This window comes from Ambystoma mexicanum, chromosome 11, assembly GCF_040938575.1.
Source record: "Ambystoma mexicanum isolate Mex_15411 chromosome 11, UKY_AmexF1_1, whole genome shotgun sequence".
Taxonomy (NCBI): Eukaryota; Metazoa; Chordata; class Amphibia; order Caudata; family Ambystomatidae; genus Ambystoma; species Ambystoma mexicanum.
Genome location: NC_090934.1, coordinates 1,240,866,619 through 1,240,886,244, shown reverse-complemented (window position 1 = coordinate 1,240,886,244; position 19,626 = coordinate 1,240,866,619). Strand labels below are relative to the sequence as shown.

The window sequence follows — 19,626 nt, the reverse complement described above, 5'->3', positions numbered from 1 at the left end:
CCGTTTAACATCTGTTCTTGACCTCTCATAAGGTTGTGCTTCGCACTCCTTCTTTCCATCCAAAAGTTGTCTGAGTTCAACATAAACCAGTCAATCTCATTCCTGGTTTTCTTTCTGGACCCGGCTTTGTATGCTGAGAGGGTGCTCCATAACCTAGATGTTAGAAGAGCTCTGAATCTTTTACCTTCAAAGAAAAAGCGATTTCGGAAGCTCTGCACAACTGTTATTTTCGGGGATCCGAAAGGGAAGCCATTTTAAAAAGCTTCCATGTCATGCTGAACTGCTTCCTGTATCTCAGCTTATACCGAACGAGGCCTTCAGGCCCTAAAAAGCGTTAATGCACATTTGGTCAGAGGCACAGCGGCTGCTGTTGCCTTCCAGAAATGTCCCTTGGGAGTTCCTAGCCCAATCTGCTACATAAGTTCATCAAAAAGTCTTGGCTTAAATGGTTTGGTCTGCTATGGGCACAAAATATGCCCCAGCCCTAGCAAACCTCTTTATGGGCCTATTTGAGGACATAGTTATCTACCAGGATAAAGCTTATCAGAAGGAACTTGTACATTGGTCAAGGTATATTGATGATGTGTTGATACTATGGAAAGGCGCAGAGTTGGTGTTTATAGCCTTCCAAAACAGAATCAATCTTAATGAAATGGGCATCCAATTCACTGGTATCTGCGACGCATAGAGTATAAACTTTCTAAATCTCCCAATATATATTGAACAGAACCTGATTAGAACACGTACATTTCGAAAACCCACTGAGGTCAACGCTACCCTACACGCTACAAGTTGCCATCATCGACCAACAATTCTTAACATTCCATCAGGGGAATTTCTAAGAGCGAGAAGAAACTGTCAGACCAGAGAACACTTTGAGAAAGAATGTAAGCTTCTGCAATCAAGATTGCTAGCCAGAGGATATTCTAAACAATGCGTCAAAGCCTTAGACAAAAGTCTTAGTAACACAGGAAGAAACACTGGCTACAAGGAACAAGATATTTGAACAATCTACCATTGGCTTTATCACTAAATTTGGCAACGATCATAAATATGTGAGAAAAATTCTGGCCAAACACTGACACCTTTTGAAATTGGATGAAAACATTTCCAACTTTGTGGACGAAAAATCCAGAATCATCTTCAAGAGAGCACAGACACTGAAGAACAAACTAAGCCCTTCGAACCTACCAGTTGTAAACGAAGAAACACCTAATTGGTTAAAAACCACCAATGGATTCAGGAAATGCGGGACTTGCACCATGTGCAAATTTGCACATGTAAAAACACTATCTGGTAGTAATAAGACGTTGAAAATCAAACAACCCATTAACTGCAGGACAAAATATGTGGTTTACGCAATTATCTGTGTGTAATCTGTTTTACATTGGTAGCACCATTGGAGAGCTCAGGACCAGAGTACGTGAACGTCTTGCTAAAATCGCAAGTCAAGATCCTAGACTGCCTCTTGCTTGTCACTGGCAAGAGAAACACCAAATGGATAACAAAGTGGACATCCGGTTTATTGGTCTCCAAAATGTGTCACTGGTAAGACGTGGAGGCGACCGAGAAAAGAAACTCTGACAAACTGAGGTGAAAATTTGTAAATTTAATTCTACTGTACTTGGTCTCAACACAGACAATGAAATGGTGTCCTTTCTATAGGAACTAGACTAATAATTATGTAATGTGATTCCACATATCTTTACCACCTCGCTAATGTAATGCAATAGGGACCTACACAATAGTAGCATGAGAAGTAGAACTCTATTACTTGATATATTTATCCTAGATAGATTACTTTACTTTATATTCCTAATACATTCACACAACTACGTGCAGATTTTTAACTTGACCACTCTTACTACTGTTACCATTCATGGCATAGTGCCGTAATGGGTACTTGTTATTTTCCGGCGCATTGCAGCAACTTTAACTTTTCACCACTCTGTCCCTTCTTAGTTCTTTTTAGAGGCTCTATTTTGCCTAAATACATGCACACTTTATGCGTTAATAGATACTTGACCTTGTCTGGCAGTCTTCACTATTGCACATTACTACACTGCATAATTTAACTAGACTCCTTTTCAATATGGCCGCCTTTGTAGCACGCGACTAGACAATGAGGAAGGACTGACCAGGGTACTCATTACCATAGCAACATATACAATCACAGAGAGGACGCCTAATGGCGCCCCTTCAGGATTCTTAGCAACTCGCGATCAGGCGTTTGAAATGGAAACAGCAGGTAAGAGACCGTCTGGCATTTCACGGCCCATCACACTCAGTAATACATGTAATTTTGCGCACGGGAACGTGCGCTTTTACTTGATTCTGTAACAACTTAGACCACACATGTATACATTTTTATGCACTGACCTACTGCTTATCCCTTTTGGAATCAGAAAGGACTATTTAAATACTGCTTGAGCAGCTTAAGCAAGCTTTATTGCTACATTTGCCATTATATTCCTTTTTAACGCTTTCATTGTTGTTCTAACGAGAAGGACGTACTTTTATATTAATTCCGATCATGCCCTTGATCTGAATTCTCAGACCATCTATGACAGCATTTTGATTTTGATAATCTCACATTTGCAGGGATCTAACCCGTTCTTTATATGGAAGTTTAATTTCACATTGTGAGACAGGGTCATTAGACGACTTCAAGGTGAATAATTTTACACTTCTTGACAGCCTTCCCTAATGAATTCAAAAATGATCAGAGTACACTGTATCGCAACTAATAAGTGTTTGCAATATTACCCCTTGCTTTCTCCACGCCCTTTCCCCACCCTATTTTTGTCTGGTTTTTATTTTAATTGTTCTATATATTCGTCTCATGCATTTTTGTACTTTAACCTTGGGTGCATAATTAACCTTTTCATGTCACTTTAATTTTGATATTTACACGTTTTATCAATGTGATTATCCTCTTATGTTTTCATATGTTTTATGACTATATGGTGCTACGACAGACCATTAGCCCTGATTTGAAAAAGGTCCTTGGAGCACCGAAATACGTGTCATCTTTTCAAGGGCATTTTTGAGTATTAAACGTTATTTGCAAATATCTGGCGCAGTCTCTTTCCGGGTTATTCACACCTCACATCAATCTGCTACATGGGCTTCTCTCTCAGCTTTTTGTAAACCCTATTGTCTTGACCTGAGTGCCTTGGCCGATAACCAGTTTTGCCAGCCAGTTCTTAAAAACCTGTTCCAGTAAGGGAAATTTCCATGCTTCCGTTCCTTTGGTCAGTGCTTGGGAAACTCAAAGTATGGAGGAAAGGGGACTGGGCGTAGAAGTATAACAGTTATTCCACGTAGTGACTATCTTACTCCTAGTCCGTAGTCCCCTTTCCTCCATACCACCGCCCGCCGTCCCCTCTAAAATGTTTCTATTTTGCTAATGGTCCTTCAGTCTTGGGGCGATGCGTGGGTTTGAGCTCAGGAAGGCAGGGTCACAGCAATGTTCAGTGGCCCAGTGTAAAAACAAAAGAACAAGTCGGTTTTTGATGCTTCAAAGTGCTCCAGTCCTGCCCGAAGGACGAATGTCCCCAAAAGTACGGAGAAAAGGACTATGGACTAGGAGTAAGGTAGACACTACAGTGAGTAACTTATTAGTAGCCCACCAACCCTGAAAATGTTCAAATCACACATCGGTTTTGCATTTCCAATGTGTAATGTCTTGTTATGAAATAACTTAAAGCATCTAGTTGCAGCATGTCCCCAGTCTAACTTAACTTCTTTTTCCTTACAGACTATTTCCTGCCCTGCTCATGGCTGTGATATCTTGGTTGACGACAATACAGTTATGTAAGTTCTTACCCAACAGAATGCCATATACTTGGGCTCATGGAATCTGTGCAGCAGATGGAAGCAAGATACTTTGCTCGTATTTGTTTTCTTTCTCTTGTGTACTCGCCACATCTTATGCTACCACTCGACATGTTATTGCCGTCCGTCTTTGCCTCTTCTGCTTGATTTGTCACATGCACCGAATTGCGTATGCCATCAGTCTGGCTCTTTGCATGCAAACCCACGTTTCCTGGCCCATTATTTAAAGATAGTCAGAGGTTCTTGCTGGTAACTCAGACTCCCCCTGGTACACCTGGCACTGCCCTTGCAACATTGTGATGATCGGTCATGCAGTCATTGACATGAACCGAAAGCCAACACTCAAATAGTAATCATTTGGAGTAATGTTTGCTTTCAGTGCTTGACATCTCTTGTCCCACTTCTATCCCCGCGTTCTCGCCCTTTTGAACTGGGGTTGGAACACCTATTCACATCCTTACCGCATAACTAAAGTTGATGTAGTGCAAGATCTAAGAGGAGAGTTTGAAAGGGGTGGGTAATACAATAGTCCTTGCATAACAGAACCCACTTCATGCCTCATCATTTGGAACCGAAGCGCGCACACAGTTTGATCTGCCAGTGGGTTGATTCTGAGCATAAGGAAAGGAGTGGATGCTCCCAACGTCCTAAAGTGCTTGAGGACGGTGGAACATGCGCGTAGCTGTTGCAGCCCCACAAGACCTGGGGTTCAGGAAGACTCCTTAAGGAAAGAGCAGCTGAACTTGGCAGAATTGCATTCAAGGCAGGACATGATTTATATTTGGACATGTGAGGTTGTAATGTTCTTAAGTTGGCATTAACTGACCATGTGAAGGCAGTGCTTCTGGAGTATGGCCTTGGGCAGGGTGTTTCCCAAGGCCATAGCATGACTTCATGGATAGCATGTCGAAGTAAACCTACTGATGTGAAACAAAACTAAAATAACCATAAAAGAACAAATAAACACTTGCTAAAGTGAACACCCTTTTGTCAACCACATTAATGTCACATCAAGGTCAAATGGCATGTTGCGTTAATTCTGTACTGTCTTTGTCACCATTCATGTGATGTTAAATTTACGGCAGGCATTTAGGTTAAATGATGTCCCCTTTTTCATAGCTTTTCCCATGAATTTACATGCTTGGTCTTTGATTTAGCCAAACATAATGTAAATTGTAGGCACATACACCTACATTAAGGTCATGATATTGTTGCTGCATCTTTGAATTGCATGGTTCAGTATAACAAAATGTTTTATTTCAGCATCAGCAAAGTTTGAAGCCTTATATTACTCCTACGTCCCGACCCCTTTCGTCCATACTCTAACGGCGTCCCTCGCAAGGGACAGGAAACGACGTTTTTCAACCAGAAAAAAATGGTCTTCCCCTTTATTTGGATGCACGTGGGGGCGTGGCCCTGGGAGCATACACTCCCCTCAGTCTGCCCACCGACGCCACTCCCCAGTCCTCTTTTCTGCGTCAACTGGAATGGACCGCTTTCACCAGCGCTCCTCTTTTAGGCCACCGGTCTTGTAATAACCCATGCTCATACCTGCGATATTTTCTTTTCCCTTCTTTCTACATCGCAAATATCGGAGGTTATTCAGTCCTCTGGTGCCACACTGCTCCTCGGCACATGTTGCAGGTGTCTGCCCTGTGAGGGTTCCTTCCCCACGTGGGATCACCACGCGCTCTGCCTGCGGTGCCTTGGCCCCTACCATGGCAGGGACGGCTGTTCGTGCAACTCATTGACCCCGCGCTCACTGAAGAATCGCTTAGCCAGGTGAAGGGAGCTGTTTGAAAGATCACCACCAGAAGAAATTAAGGCATATGTGAGGTGGAAGACCAGGCCCAAGGTAGGTGCCCTGTCCCCCTCTGCAACCTGCAAGGGTGACTCCTTCCTTGGGAAGTGCCCAAGTGGGATGGGGACTTCTAGGTCCTTAGACCAGCAAGTGGACCGAGGCTCAGAGCACTACCAACCCAGAGGCCGGAGGGTCACAAAATCATCCCAGTCCCACTGCTGAGGGGACGCAAGGCTCGATTACCGGGCTTCTCCCCGAAGAGCTTGGCTCCAACATCGGGCTTGTGCCCTAGGGGGCACCTATACGTCGCAGTTGCATTAACAGCGGCATGGCTGAGGCACTCCGCCTCCCAGGTCTCTACCTGAGGTGCAGGGAAGGTCTGAGCCTTTGCTTTTTTAGCGCGCAGGCAGAGACTGGGTCCAGCTAGTCGGCCACCACGCAGTAGGCATGTGGCCAGACAAGATGGCGCCGCACCCAGAGCTGCCTCCTTCTGGAGAGCTGGCATGGGAACGCACGTCTAGATGGAACTGGACAGACGCAGTTTCACATTATACTCAACCACATCCTCACGGGGGCAGTACACAACTCCCAGCTTAGTGCGACAAGGACCATCAAGACCTCAGCAGCAACAGGGCCCGGCTCCTACGCCCCAAGCACTGCATGAAAGGATAGGTTTTCGAAAAGTTCCTAAACCTCATGGAATCGCCTCAGATGGCCACCATCCTCAAGTGGGGGGGGGTCATCGAGGACATGCTCCCTCCGGCACCACCTCATGCTCCATGGTCCAGATCCCAGTTCCAGTTCAGCTCCTGGTTAACGTGCTCGCACCAGTCAAGGTGGCTGCGCCGCTGGTACTGCTAGTTAGCACATCAAAGCTGCCCGGACTTAGCACTCGTCCAGCAGCTCCAGACCTGCAGGACACAGCAGGTGACGCGAATGAGTATCAGGATACTCACTTATCAGCTAAGGCTTTCCATTAGAGGTTGGCGGGTGTGGCTAAGTACCCAGGGATCCCGCAGCCAGTAATTGAATCACCTTAGGCAGTGGTCCTGGCTAGGGTTCTCACCAGCCGCCCTTCCACAAGAAGTGGCATCCCTCCACAGAAGGATGTAGAATCCTTGGTCAAAAAAGGCTGGGTGAAGCCGCACTCCACGCAGCCTACCAATAAGCATCTAGATGCCAAGTACAGGCAGGCATAGGGGGATTAGCTCATACCGTCAGTGCTCCGCCAACTGCATTCCTGTTATAGATGCAACATTCTTTATTCCAAACCCCAGTCTTCATCTGCCCCCACATTAGCGCTCCTAGGGAAGGAGGAAAAGCTGTGGAGTCCTACAGCAAAAAGACATACTGTAATGCCATGCGCCACCTGCGCCAGGCCGATGCGGATGCAATGTTGGCAGCAGTGAACCAAAAGCTTTGGCAGGAGATTGTGGGCTCCCTCCCAGAGCTCCCCGTGCGCAGGCAGGCGCGAGTCAAGGCAATGTTGGCGGAGGCTAAACTTGTGGCCCAGGACATCATGGTGTCCACTGTAGCTCACATTGACACAGTGGGCAGAGCTGTGTCTCTCCACCGACATGAGGACGGCTTGGCTGACGGCAACCAAATTTAACCCTGATGTGAAAGCAAATTCTCAACCTGCCATTAGAGGGGGTGGGGGGGTGTCGCAAATGGCTAAGTCCTTGTCAAATGTGCGCCAAAGCCTATAGCCAAACTCACCAAGGCTCTGACCGACGTCGTTCATTCGGTGGCTTCAGGGGCTTTCAGGAGCAATGTTACGGACAACCTGACAGCTCTCCTAGCCAGCACAGACACACATCTTGTCCCATGGGGTTTTTCCAGTGCCTCTCCCAGGAACCAGGCTGAGAGGGTAACAAACGGTGGCGGTGCCATCCAGATCCACAACTCTCCGGTGGGGGCAGACCTGCCCTTCACATTCACTCCTGGTGGGCAAGATTCGCTGACCCATGGATCCTCTCTGTAGTTTCCACAGGCTTGCCTTTGCCAATGCCTCCATTTCCTCTTTCCTCCCCTCCACAGATTGGGACGGCAACTCTTCTGGTGGACATCTGCTCCCTCATTGTGAGTCGGGCAGTGGAGGAGGTTCCAACTTCACAGCGAGGCATGGGCTTCTATTCCTGGATATTCGCCATACAGAAAGAACCAAACTGGCCTGACAGTTCTGCTAGACCTTTATTCCTTGAACCTGTCCCTACCCCTTCAAACGTTCAAGCGTTACCCCTTCAAACGTTCAAGATGGTTACTCCAGCACCTATTGTGGAGACACTGTGGGGGAGACTGGATGTGCTCTCTGGATCTGAAGAATGCTTACCTGCATGCCCCGATTTGGGAACCCAATCGTCCCTTCCTGAGGTTCAGGATCATGGGTTTTCACTTTCAATACAGGGTCTTCTCTTGTGGCCTCAATTTGGCCCGAGGGTCTTTACAAGGTTGATTAACTCTGTAGCAGCCCTGCTCAGGGCGGAGGGCCACCACCTTTATCCATACCTCGATGACTGGCTCATCCGAGGAGAGTCACCAGAGGCGGGACATTGCATATCTTCACAGTTCTTGCACATGCTATACTATCTGGAGTTCTCCATCAACCAAGTCACTTACTCCCTGCTCAGTGCTTAACATTCTTTTGTCTAATTTGGGATACAAAGGAGGATCTTCCCCTCAGCAGACAAGATCATGGCAATTAGCAAGGCCACAAGGTATTTTCTCAGCACAGTGACCTAAGCATGGTGGTACCAGCACCTGCTTGAAATAATGGTGGCTTGTCTCCTGGCTGTGCCACACACAAGACTCAAAATGAGACTGCAGCTGCATTTCTCAGCCTATTTGGAATCAGGAAACTGGTTCCCAGGCAGCGCCAGTCAGCATACCACAGCACCACCAGGACCTGGTTTGGTGGAGTGCAGAGACCAACCTGTTGGCAGGCCGGCCATTTGGACAGCCTTTACAGCCTTTACCCAAGATCACCATCCCTATAGGGAAGGGGAGCTACACTGGGCAACCAGTGTCTTTGGAGTATGTTCACGGCAGATACAGCAGGAACACATCAACTGGATAGAGATGGCCATCTGGCTGGCTCTCAAAGCTTTCTTCCCCATGGTCGGCAGCAAGTCTGTCTGCATCCAGACAGAACTCCACTTGCGTGCATTACATCAACAAGCGGGGAGGTACCAGGTCCCCTCCGCGCTGCATGCTGTCCATCGACATTTGGGATTGGGCACTGTCAAACAACATTTACTTAGTCCACCTTCCGGGGGAACCTAGCTTGGAGGTGGACAGGCTCAGCAGGTTGGGGGGATCGATGACTAAGAGTGGCAGTCGAGTGAGGAGGTCCTGGGGGGGGTGGGAATCTTTGACAGGTGGAGCCACCCTCAGGTAGACCTATTCACTACCATGAGCAACAGGAGATTCCATCCGGTCTCTTCCTGGCTGGGGCAAGGCAGGGGATCTCTGGGGGAGGAACATTATGAAGTCCCTCCCACTCTGCTGATTCACAGGGTCCTCTGGAAAGTCAACGAGTCAGACTTGGACTCATCCTGATGGCACCATGGTGGCCGGCAAGACCTTGGTTAGTGGAACTCCTCTGACTGTCGGATCAGCCTCTGGTACACTGCTCGGTGGGTCCAGCCCACTTCATCTCCCAGCAGGTGGGCACAGTGGTTCACCCCTCGCTACAGAAGTTAACCCTGGCAGCTTGGTTCCTGAATAGTTCGCCCTGAAGCATCTAGACTAGTCGCACGACAATCTGGCTATCATACACGGGGGTCAAGAAGCGACTCCACCAGGAGACTATACAAGAGCAAGGGGCCGAGGTTCTGTCAGTGTGGGCTAAGACTAACACGATTGATCTGCTGACATGCTCTCTGGACGATGTGTTTTCCTTCTCTGTCCATCTTGCCCACTCGTGTGTGTAAGTAGGCACCTGCCATACATATCTAGCGGTTATAGGCACCTACAAGAACTCTGGCGACATCTCCTCCTCCAATCCAGTGGTTAAAAGGCGCTTGGCAGGTCTGACCAGATTGTATCTGTTAAGCAAGATTTGGTACAGTACCCTTTGGGTGCACTACAACAACCATGACCTCCTGGCAATGGGAACCCAACCTTTCATATAAGTCTGCACTACACCGTTTGGTAGTGTGGCTGAGCAGCCAGGCTTATCTCAAGAGGGGGGTCAATGTGAGCAGTAGGGTGGTTAAACAGATTCACAGTGACAAGTATCCAAATAAACACTTACACGCAAGGTTCTTTGATTAAACAATTATTAATTTAACTGAAAGTTTGAATAAGCATTATTCAGAAGGAGCAGTATAATTAAGACAGATTTCTGAACTCTGACCACGTGGGCAGAGGTTCAGAAGGCCAGCCTAGTTTCTTGGAACAGGCTAACCTTCTGGACCATCCAACCAATCAAGGTAGCTATGGCGGCGGTCAAGACTAGGTCTCAGGAGGGGTGAGGGTGACTGAAGGACTTCAATGAGCACACAGAGCAAAGGACACTTACACATCACTCTGTCAGGTGTCTGTTTATTAAAAATACAAATGCATTTATTTCCAGGCCTTTGATTATCAACATATAAATCAAATCACAGTAATACTTTTAAAGCCAACACAATCCTATCTAAATACATACATACAAGACCAATGAGGTCTAAAAGGCTAATGCACGAAATGGGTCCACAACCTAAAGGGGAAGGAAACGGGCAGTGCAAATAGTCTTTAGTCCCTTCTGCATCCCACACACTCCTAACTAAGAGGCAGTCCAATCCCTAAGAATTGTGGAGCCTATTGCTCAAATGTACTTGCACTGCTGGCGCACGCACTAGTTCAAATGGGCAAAACGGGGTCTCTAAGGGTCTGTAGCAGCTCAGGAAGGTGGGTGAGGTGATGAAGAATAGGTTCCCACTATTTGAGGAGGGCCTCCACTTGAGGGCAGTCGATTCCAAGAGTTGGGAATAGTTGGCTAGTTCACACTAGCAGTGGAAAGAAAAGGGGCATTCAGGGGCCACTCGTGCATAAAAGTAGATGGAAGCGCTAGGGGCCACCGGTTAGGGTTGAGATTTACTCACCGAGCCCCGGCGCACTCGGGACCAAACTTCGGCAGACGAGTCCACTTTGGTTGCAGGTTCAAATGCAGCAATCTCGCGGCTTTCAGCGACAGTTACAGCGTTGATTCCCCTACAGGACAGTGGTGATTTCTCTGCTCCTGGTGGAGGGATCAGGCCAGTTCCGCTGTAGCAGGCTTCAGGGCACAGAGGACCACAGCTGTAATGAACTTGCAAAGTTAGTCACCAGGGCTGGGCGGCACTGCAACGTGTTAACTCTGGTTTGGGTTCATTCACTTTACTCCAGACCTGGGAACACCAAGTGTATGAAAATTGGTGTGAGAGTGCCGTGAACACAGAGCCTGCAATGTGCCATGGTTCAAGAACCTCCTTGAAACGGCGGCGTCATCAGAGCCCAACGTCTGCACAAGCTGGTCAGTCCACTGGATGGCCTTGGGACGCTTCTGAAAAGGCTTACTTGCAGGTGAAGATGAAGGTGCCGAGAATATTTGGTCCCACTATTGCAATGGTTCGAAGCGTCTTCGCAGACCTTCTAGGATGATCAAATGCAGAGGGGTCCAGCGGGACGACAGCAGGCTTAGGGTGCCAAACCTTCCAGCGAATCCTCGACCGGGCTTCTTACGTTTCAGGATACTTGGATCCTATCCTACGTTCAGTGAGAACTTCAAAGATTGACATGGTATGGGTGTTTGGGGCCTTCTCTTATCCAGAATCTCCCTCGCGCCAAAACAAGAGGACCCAATGGGAGATCTGCTCACATACAGGCATACCAAACGTGGACCAATCGTGGAGCACAATGGTCCCAGGCATTCACAGCACTGCAGACTCGCTGGCACCCAGGATGTGTATTGGAAACACTTTCCAGCCCACATCCTGGAGGCGCACACACAAGGCATGCAGAAGCCTGCGAAAGCTTGGTGCTCCTCGGGAAAAGGCATGCCGGACTAAGGACCTGGGTCGCCTCGACCTGGGGAAGGTGAAGGGGCAAGAAGGACAGGACGAAGAACATCGTGCCGTGGCCATTTTGGAGCCAGGCAACTTAACTGTGCCAATCACGGTTTACCTGGCAAGGAAGGGTTAAACATATGCGAAATTATAAGCTGCCACCAGCCCTGTCCAAGGCACATCTGCACGTCTCCAAAAAAATCCTTTGAGAGTATCTAGGGCCTTTGGAAATGACTAGACCCAAGTGCACTGTAAAGGTACATTGTACATTTGTTAAATGTTGCAGAAAAGTTGCAACATGGACAAGTACTAAGGAAAACAGTCTCCCAGAACAGAATATCTTTAAGGGCATGTAATTTCCTCGTTAAGTGACCGAAAAGCCCAGGGGGGTGCAGCAGAAAGTTGTGCTCCTCTGGCAAAGGCAGACTAGGGTGTTCAGACATCAGCTAAAAGTAGGGGGGTTCCCAACTGGAGGGAAAATTACACCTGAAATGGAAATCTTTCCTAACAATAATGGTAACATACTCCAAAATACACTTAGTTTCTCTAAATCAGCAAATGCCCATTTGGGATGGCACACACACTTCCTACACCCTTAGGTGACTTGCATAGTTAGGACACTGTGGACATTAATATATCACTGGTACATTTAGATCAATATGGAGATGTGTCGGAGGTTTTAGAATATAACAAGAGAACACACAAATATTTTTAAGCAGGTAAGTACTTTTGAACCCCTCAATGCAAAGTAAGTTGACCCTTTCCTGGAAGGAAGGTACCAACACACAATCGGGAGAGAAGTCATTCAGGTAGCCAGGCCAGCCAATGTCAATTAGGCAAAAGTCTAGGTGAACTGAAGCACTTCTTGCAGGTAAGTCAGTCTTGCACAATGTTTTCAAAGTCTTTGTAGAAAAAGTAGAATCATTGTAGGGCCACAAACTGGGAGGCTTGTGAGGGGTAAAAGATGCTACTGCAGAGTTGCTTGCAACCAATACAAGTCTCAACTGAGATAAAGTAAGGGTACAAGACAAGAGTTAAGTTCTCTTAGACTGTACAGTACCTTTGGTTCCAGCTGGGTTCTGTTCCCGTTTGGCTCTGCATATCCTTTTACTCTTGTGCCTCAGTCTTGGGGACAAGTGGGAGGACTTCTGGGGACTCCTGCAACACAACGGGACAGTCGGCGACAGCAAAGGGCAAACTTCAATTCAGTGACACTTTTGTGTTTCAGCTCCTCGCGTCTGACAGCAGATAGCAACACCTGCTATTCTCGGTACCACTTAAGACTAACCTTGCTTCTGGGGTGCAGCACTCGGTTGAGATGCCTCAGGCTTGGTCATTCCTGCATCAGGGATGTCGGATCTTCCTAGCGCTCGGGTCCAACTTAAAAGCGATCTACTCAATGTGGTTTTCCTCTCCCTGGCACTTCAGTTCCAGCAGCAGTGGAAGCACAGCCAGCTTCGAGAGGATATCCAAACGAGTTCACCTTGGAGTTGATTGGTCCCACAAACTCAAGGGGAGAAGTCATCCTTGCAGGCTTTCTCTAGTCGAGGCAAATTCAGAGCTTCAGCACAGCAGCAGGGCTTCACCAGGTAAATCAACGGTCCAAGGGTTGCACCAGGCATCTCTTCCAAGTTCTTCGGATTCCTTCGTCCAGTGGTTGACTCTGCTTTCCAAGTCAAAAAGCATGGCCTTTTATGCAGGTTTCTCCCATTCATTCCAGCCTAGCTGTCCGTCACACAGCAGGGTGGCTGTCCTTGCCGGACAGCAATCTGGCTAATCACCTTTGGGTGCATTCCTGTAACCAAGGGGATTAAGCATAGGTAGTTCCGGGCACCTCCCTCAATTCCTGCCCCTGCCAGACGTACTAGAGCCAGAGGTGGGCTTCACTCGTGAATCCCACCAAAGGCAAAGCAAACAAAGTGACAACCTGGTTTGGTGCGCAGAGAATCTCAAGAAGGACCTTTCCAACAAGAGGCGAGAAAAGATCGGGCCATTTTGACAAAATGGACACCCCTGGGTGCTTTACTGCAGCTGTGAACGCAGTCTGCGGTAAAAACACACAATGGTAGCAAAACAAGTTAACCACTGCCACCAGCCATTAATTGTAGACAGGATAACATAAAATTGACTAGACAAAGGGGATACGAAGTAACCCCTCCAGCATCCTATGGTAAGTGTGTGCTGGGTCTGGAAAGTTACAAAATGTAAGTTAAAGTCCATTTCACTTCACTGCTCTTGGAAACAGTTTCACCAAGAGAAGGTATGTAAACCTTTGGTAAATCTAAGACTCCTGTGCCACTGCACTGAAGGAGATGTGTGTCACAATGCAAAGATGATGCCAATGGAGTTTCAGGCTCCAAAACCAAAAGAAAGTGTTTAACTTACAAAAAAACAGTGAGTGGGTAAAAAGATCTTGCTCTCTCCAGGTTAAAAATTAAATAGTACTAGAGTCCAGCAAAAGTGCTGAGGGTCTTTAAGGTAGAGAGGAAACGGCACATTTCTGAGAATTCTCTCTAACCGTATCCTCCTGTCAAATGTCCACATCCAGTCTGGGACATCCTGTCCCACAAGCCATTTGAACCCATGGCGTCGGCAGACATCTGGCTGGTTACTATAAAAACGGCCCTGCTGGCTGGCCTTACATCACGCCAGATCGAAATTCAGGCCTTGACCGCTTCAGAGCCATATTACCACATTTCACAGGGACGAGGTGGTGCTGAGGACCCATCCTGCCTTTCTCCCTATGGTAGTTTCCTAATTTCACATTAACAAGGAGATGTTGCTCCAAACATTCTTTGTGGATCCAAAGCATAAGGCTCAGAAGGTATTGCACTGTCTGGATGTCAGGCGTGCTCGAAGATTTTACCTGGATAGGACAAAGAGCTTCTGTAAATCAGATGCCTTGTTAATCACTTTTGGCGGGTCAAAACCAAGCTGTGAAGCCTCCAAGGCCTCTATAGCAAGGTGGATGGTGATGGCCGTCAAGGTGTATGAGGGGCAGTGCAGGGCTTTGACAGCAAACATGCACGCTTACGCCATCAGAGCCAAGGCCACAGCTGTGGCTTTCCAATGGCACGTCCCATGCCAGACTGTCCGCAGGGGGGTTAGTTGGGCTTCCCCATCAGCCTTTTGCAAACACTACTGCTTGGATAACAGCGCCAGATTGGGCGCAGCATTTGGCCATGCAGTTTTGAAGAACTTGTTTTCTTAGAGGGGTACATTTTCCTCCCCAGGGCTGTATTCATTTTTAATCGCCCATACAGTATGGAGGCAAGGGGATGGGACGTAGGAGTAATAAGTTACTCACCGTAGTAGTCCATAGTCCCCTTTCCTCCATACGTCCCACCATCCTCCCCCGTTAAATTTAACATCTGTGTCATTAGGCAATCATATAATTGTGAACGGGTCAAAGGGGACTGAGGAGTGGTGCCCGTGGGTGGATTCAGGGGAGCGCCCCCTCCCAGCCTTCATAAAATTTAAAGGAAGACAATTTTTCTTCTGGTGAAAAGGGTGCAGTTGCCAGTCGCTAGTGATGGTTGCCCAAACAGTATGGAGGAAAGGTGACAATGGACTAGTCACTACGGTGAGTAACTTATTTTTTTCATGGTTGAGTATCTGAGTACATGTCCGCAACCATTCTGTGCCATGAACCATTTGTTGTACTACTTACATGATTGATTAATGTTCTTCGTTTTCCTTTCTTACCTTTGCAGGCGTCTGATCACAGATTCAAAGGTTAAATTAAAATATCAACATTTAATAACCAATAGTTTTGTAGAGGTGAGTTTGTTTTATTCATTTTCCTCTTCTCCCAGGTGCAGCTGTCAACCTGCGGAGTATTGCTGTTTTCTTTGCTCTCTGTGATTACTGTGATATCCTGGATGCTCAGAGTTCCATCCTCGATTAGTTTGACTCTGCTTGTTCTCCTACCCTTCCTTTAGCTACAAGAGTTGTAATGTTTCACGAATGTAAAGATTCACTTCGTCTTGCTTGGCCGGCTTTATTTTGTGTGGCCCTTACATGCTTTACTTAATATTTGTGCTGCAATTGTTCAACACAGTATCATTTAAAGAAAACATGCTCTGCTGGATGTATGTCTTTTTTTTTTTGCTTTAATATTTTAGAAAGTGTCAATTGCGAAGAATCTATGGGGGTATTCGTTGCATGAGCAGCTTTAACAAACAATTGTTTTTTTACAGTAATTAAGGACGCATTTGATTGAGGTGTGACTGCACACTCTTTAAGAGGTACAGTGGTTGAAGTAGCGTGCTTGTATGAAATCAATTGTTATAAATTAAGGATTATTTTAAAGATGCGTTTTGTAGAATCGCCCATTGGTCACGCCAGCTGTACTTGAATTGTAATCCCAAATTTTCACTACACCCCTCAAATGTTAGTCCTTTCGATACAATCCCTCTCCTAAACTCTTCCAACTATTTTCTTACAGTGTAACAGGCTGCTAAAATGGTGTCCTGCTCCAGACTGCCACCATGTGGTTAAAGTTCAATATCCTGATGCAAAACCTGTTCGCTGCAAATGTGGACGTCAGTTTTGGTGAGAATCTCGTTTTACAAGTGCTATCAGAAATTTCTATGGGAGCAATCTTAAAAAGGGCTGAAAAGTTCATACGGTACCAAGTGTTTTCAGAATTAATATACTGTTTAAAGTTCCTTAACATTGATAGAGGACTGCAAAAAGCAGTCTTTCGATGGCCTGCAACCACGGCAAAATACGCATCTTTGGTACTCTTGAATGTTTTACTGGTTTGCACACCTTTCTGTCTAGTCACCTATATAAATTAAGTCTTTGGTCAGATTTGTTGAGAACTGATGACCACTAATACCTGTGAAGGCAACAGTCTGCAGATGCTCCTGTGGAATACTTGTCAATAGGAAACACAAGTATGTGTGTATTATAAACATTCCATACATGTCAATTCAGAGTAGTTATTCCCAGATGCTCTGACTGAAGGGCCACAATGGCTTCTAAAGGTATCTTGTATGATCTGCAACCTGTTGCTCTCCCGATATATTGGACTAAAACTTCCACAATCCCTCACCATTATGTTGAAAAGGGCTGATGGGAGTTGTAGTCACGAGCATCTGATGACCCAAAGGTTGCAGAACCCTTGTGTGGCCTTCTGTGGGGTTGCTCCAGGGTTTAGTAATTGGTTCAAATTGTATAGTGCCAAGTACCTTCTGAAATCTGCTTCTGAATTCTTGGGTTCTGTAAATGATATGAAAATGTTATGACTGTTTTTGTTTTTTGTCTTGCTTTTTGCTGTCTGCATGACTTCCCCTGCAGCTCGTTTTATGGGGTTCTATACTTAGTACACCATATGGCTACCTAGGGAGCGGTGTTCCTTGAGCCACGCCACCTTGTCGTTGGGTGTTCACACCTAAAAAGTTTTGGACTAGGCTTTTTGCTACTGCCCCCTATTGTCTTTTTACCGCTTTTTGGTAGCAAAATGCTAGTAGGGTTATTTCACTACCAACGCATTTTAAAATGTTCTTTGTTTTGACCTCATCGATAAGCTGTTATGCCTTTTTGTATCATCTTTGTAGAGTCTATCAAGGCTCCCTGTACATGTGGCGGTGCGAGTAGCTGCATCAAGTTACAATGGTGGAAAAATTGGAGTGTTCAAAATATTTTATTGCTGCTGCTTTTCAGCCTCATTCTAAGACTCTCAATAGATGTGCTGGCGAGGTTTTAGTAACCCTTTTTGCCAACTACTTTTATTTAATCTCCACAACCCTTGCCACACTTAGTCACCACTTGCGGGTCCTTGTTAACCTGTCACCCATGAACCCCCTATATTGCTGAGCACTTCTATTTCCCTTATGGAGAGCAGTGTAGGGGAACGCTATCTCCCGTTTCTTTGTTAATTATTTCACATACTTTTGGTAGGGTCCAGACACGCTGCCACCAGCTTATTTTTGTTTTTTGTACTTTAATAGTGCATTACTCTCTAGCTTTATTTTCACTGAAGTGGTGTCCTTTGACTACTACCATAGCCAAAATGGCTACCCTTACTCCTACGTCCCGTCCCCTTTCCTCCATACTGCATGGGCGTCCCTTGCTAGGGACGGGAACAGAATCATTTTCACTGGAAAAAAATGTGTTTTCCCCCTTTAACTTTAGTTGCATGCGGCCCAGGAGAATATGCTCCCCTGACTCCGCCCTCTGGGGCCACACCTCAGTCCTTTTTCGCATCGACTGGTGTGGACCTGCTTCACCTGATCTGTGGTGAGGCCCTTTTTTCCATCCTCATTCCACACGTTGCCAGTTTTTGCTGGGGGCATTGGGCCCCTCTGTTATTACTTAATTGGTTTCCTTAAATTGCTTAAATTCTAGAACGGCTCCCTGGCGCATGTCTACGGCGGCGGGTTTAGTAGGTTTCTGTTCTGCGACAGATTGTTTCTGACGTCAGACCTGCACACACTGTCTCTGAGAAGACCGCGGCTGTTCTGCGTGCAACACATTAACTCCCTGGTCTCTTAAACCGGCAAGCAAGGTGGAGGGAGCTATTCTCCAGGCTTTTGACTGAAGAAAAAAATGAGTATGTACCTGCGTAGGAAAACTAAGGCCAAGTTAAGTGTTCTGCTTTCAAAGGCACCCAGCAAGGTCGACTGTTACCCCGGCAAGCAGCGAGATGGGAGGGGCCACTCATGCCCAGTCACTAGCCAGGGTACGGAGGCTCTGAGATGCTAGCCGCACAGCTGAGGAGTCCCAGCACGGAGGGGCCACAAGCCACCTTTACCGGGAAATCTCCTGAGTAGGCTCGGCCCTAGTACTGGGTCGAGGCCTGAGGGGCACCTACATACACTAGCATTTCTGTCTCCATGTCTGAGGGCCGATCAGCCTGACTGGTCCACCTCTGCGGTGCAGGCCAGGGCCGAGTCTACAAGCTCAAGCAAACAGGCAGAGTCCAGAGCCATTTCCACGGCAGACATGCAGACCACGCAAGAGTCAGTCCAGGACAAGAAGGTGGTACAGACAAGATGGCGGCACGTGCAGTATGCACCCCATTCCAGCGAACCCCTGAGGCAAGACTTCACCCCCAGGGTGGAATGGACTCCCAGGGTGTCACCAGAAGGGACGTTTAGCACATCCTACCCGGTGCCCTTGGGGTGCTACAGAGGCAAGATTTTTTTTCCTCAAGACGGGCACAGTGCGGAAAGATCACAGCGCTCCATGCATTAGACACCTGTGCAGGAATGCACATCTCCAGCGTGCGAGGAACGATTCTTCGAGAAATTCCTCACCCCGATGAAGTCTTCTCAAATGGGTGGCATCCTGAGGAGAATTATCAAGGACATGCTGCCTCCTACACCTCCACAGCCTTTGGCTCCTGTCCAACTGCAGCTCGCTACACAATTAGTCGTGGCAGCTTCCCCACCTATACCAAGGCACATGCATGCCTTCTGTCATTGCCGCCTGGTGGCCCGACCACCCCTCCATCAGAGCTGGCAACCCTCCAGGACCGTGCGGATGCGATGTATTTTATTTAAATCTCGCTCTTCCACATGTTTCAGAGTGAGGCAAGGGAGGGGAAACAGGGGAGAAACAGTACAACTATCTTACTAGGCCCAGTGACATTGAGAACGGGCAAGTGCATGGGGGGAGGAATTGGCAACGAAGTGGTCGTGCAGCCAGCAAGTGGCAAGTGCTGGGTTTAGGCAGCAGACAGGGTATGTCGGACAAGTGCTTGAGGGGGGGGTGGCTGTATGGGTACAGATACAGACCCCAGTGCAAGGGGTGGCCACAGCACCAGTGCGGAAGAGTGGCAGGGTGAGCAGGTACCTGGCCCAGAAGTCAGAGGGTAGGCCAGATGCATGGTGCCGAGAGAGAACCGATTATCAGGGGAGAGGGAGGGGGGGTGAAGGCAGAATTAAAGGGTAAGGTCTTGAGGTGCTTCCAGAACCAGAGATGGTTCTCCCTAAATTTCAGAATGGCAGC

The 19,626-nt window shown here is 47.3% G+C and overlaps 1 protein-coding gene across 4 annotated transcripts in view; it reads left to right on the top strand.

Annotated features, from left to right (window-relative positions):
• The window catches only part of ARIH1 (ariadne RBR E3 ubiquitin protein ligase 1), a 1,069,856-nt gene that overhangs the window by 431,176 nt on the left and 619,054 nt on the right, over positions 1 to 19,626 (top strand). For all 4 annotated transcript variants that reach the window (XM_069624621.1, XM_069624619.1, XM_069624620.1 and 1 more), the window contains exons 5-7: positions 3,761 to 3,816; positions 15,381 to 15,447; positions 16,115 to 16,221. In XM_069624621.1, the coding sequence (XP_069480722.1) occupies positions 3,761 to 3,816; positions 15,381 to 15,447; positions 16,115 to 16,221 (230 nt within the window). The remainder of the gene's footprint in view (positions 1 to 3,760; positions 3,817 to 15,380; positions 15,448 to 16,114; positions 16,222 to 19,626) is intronic.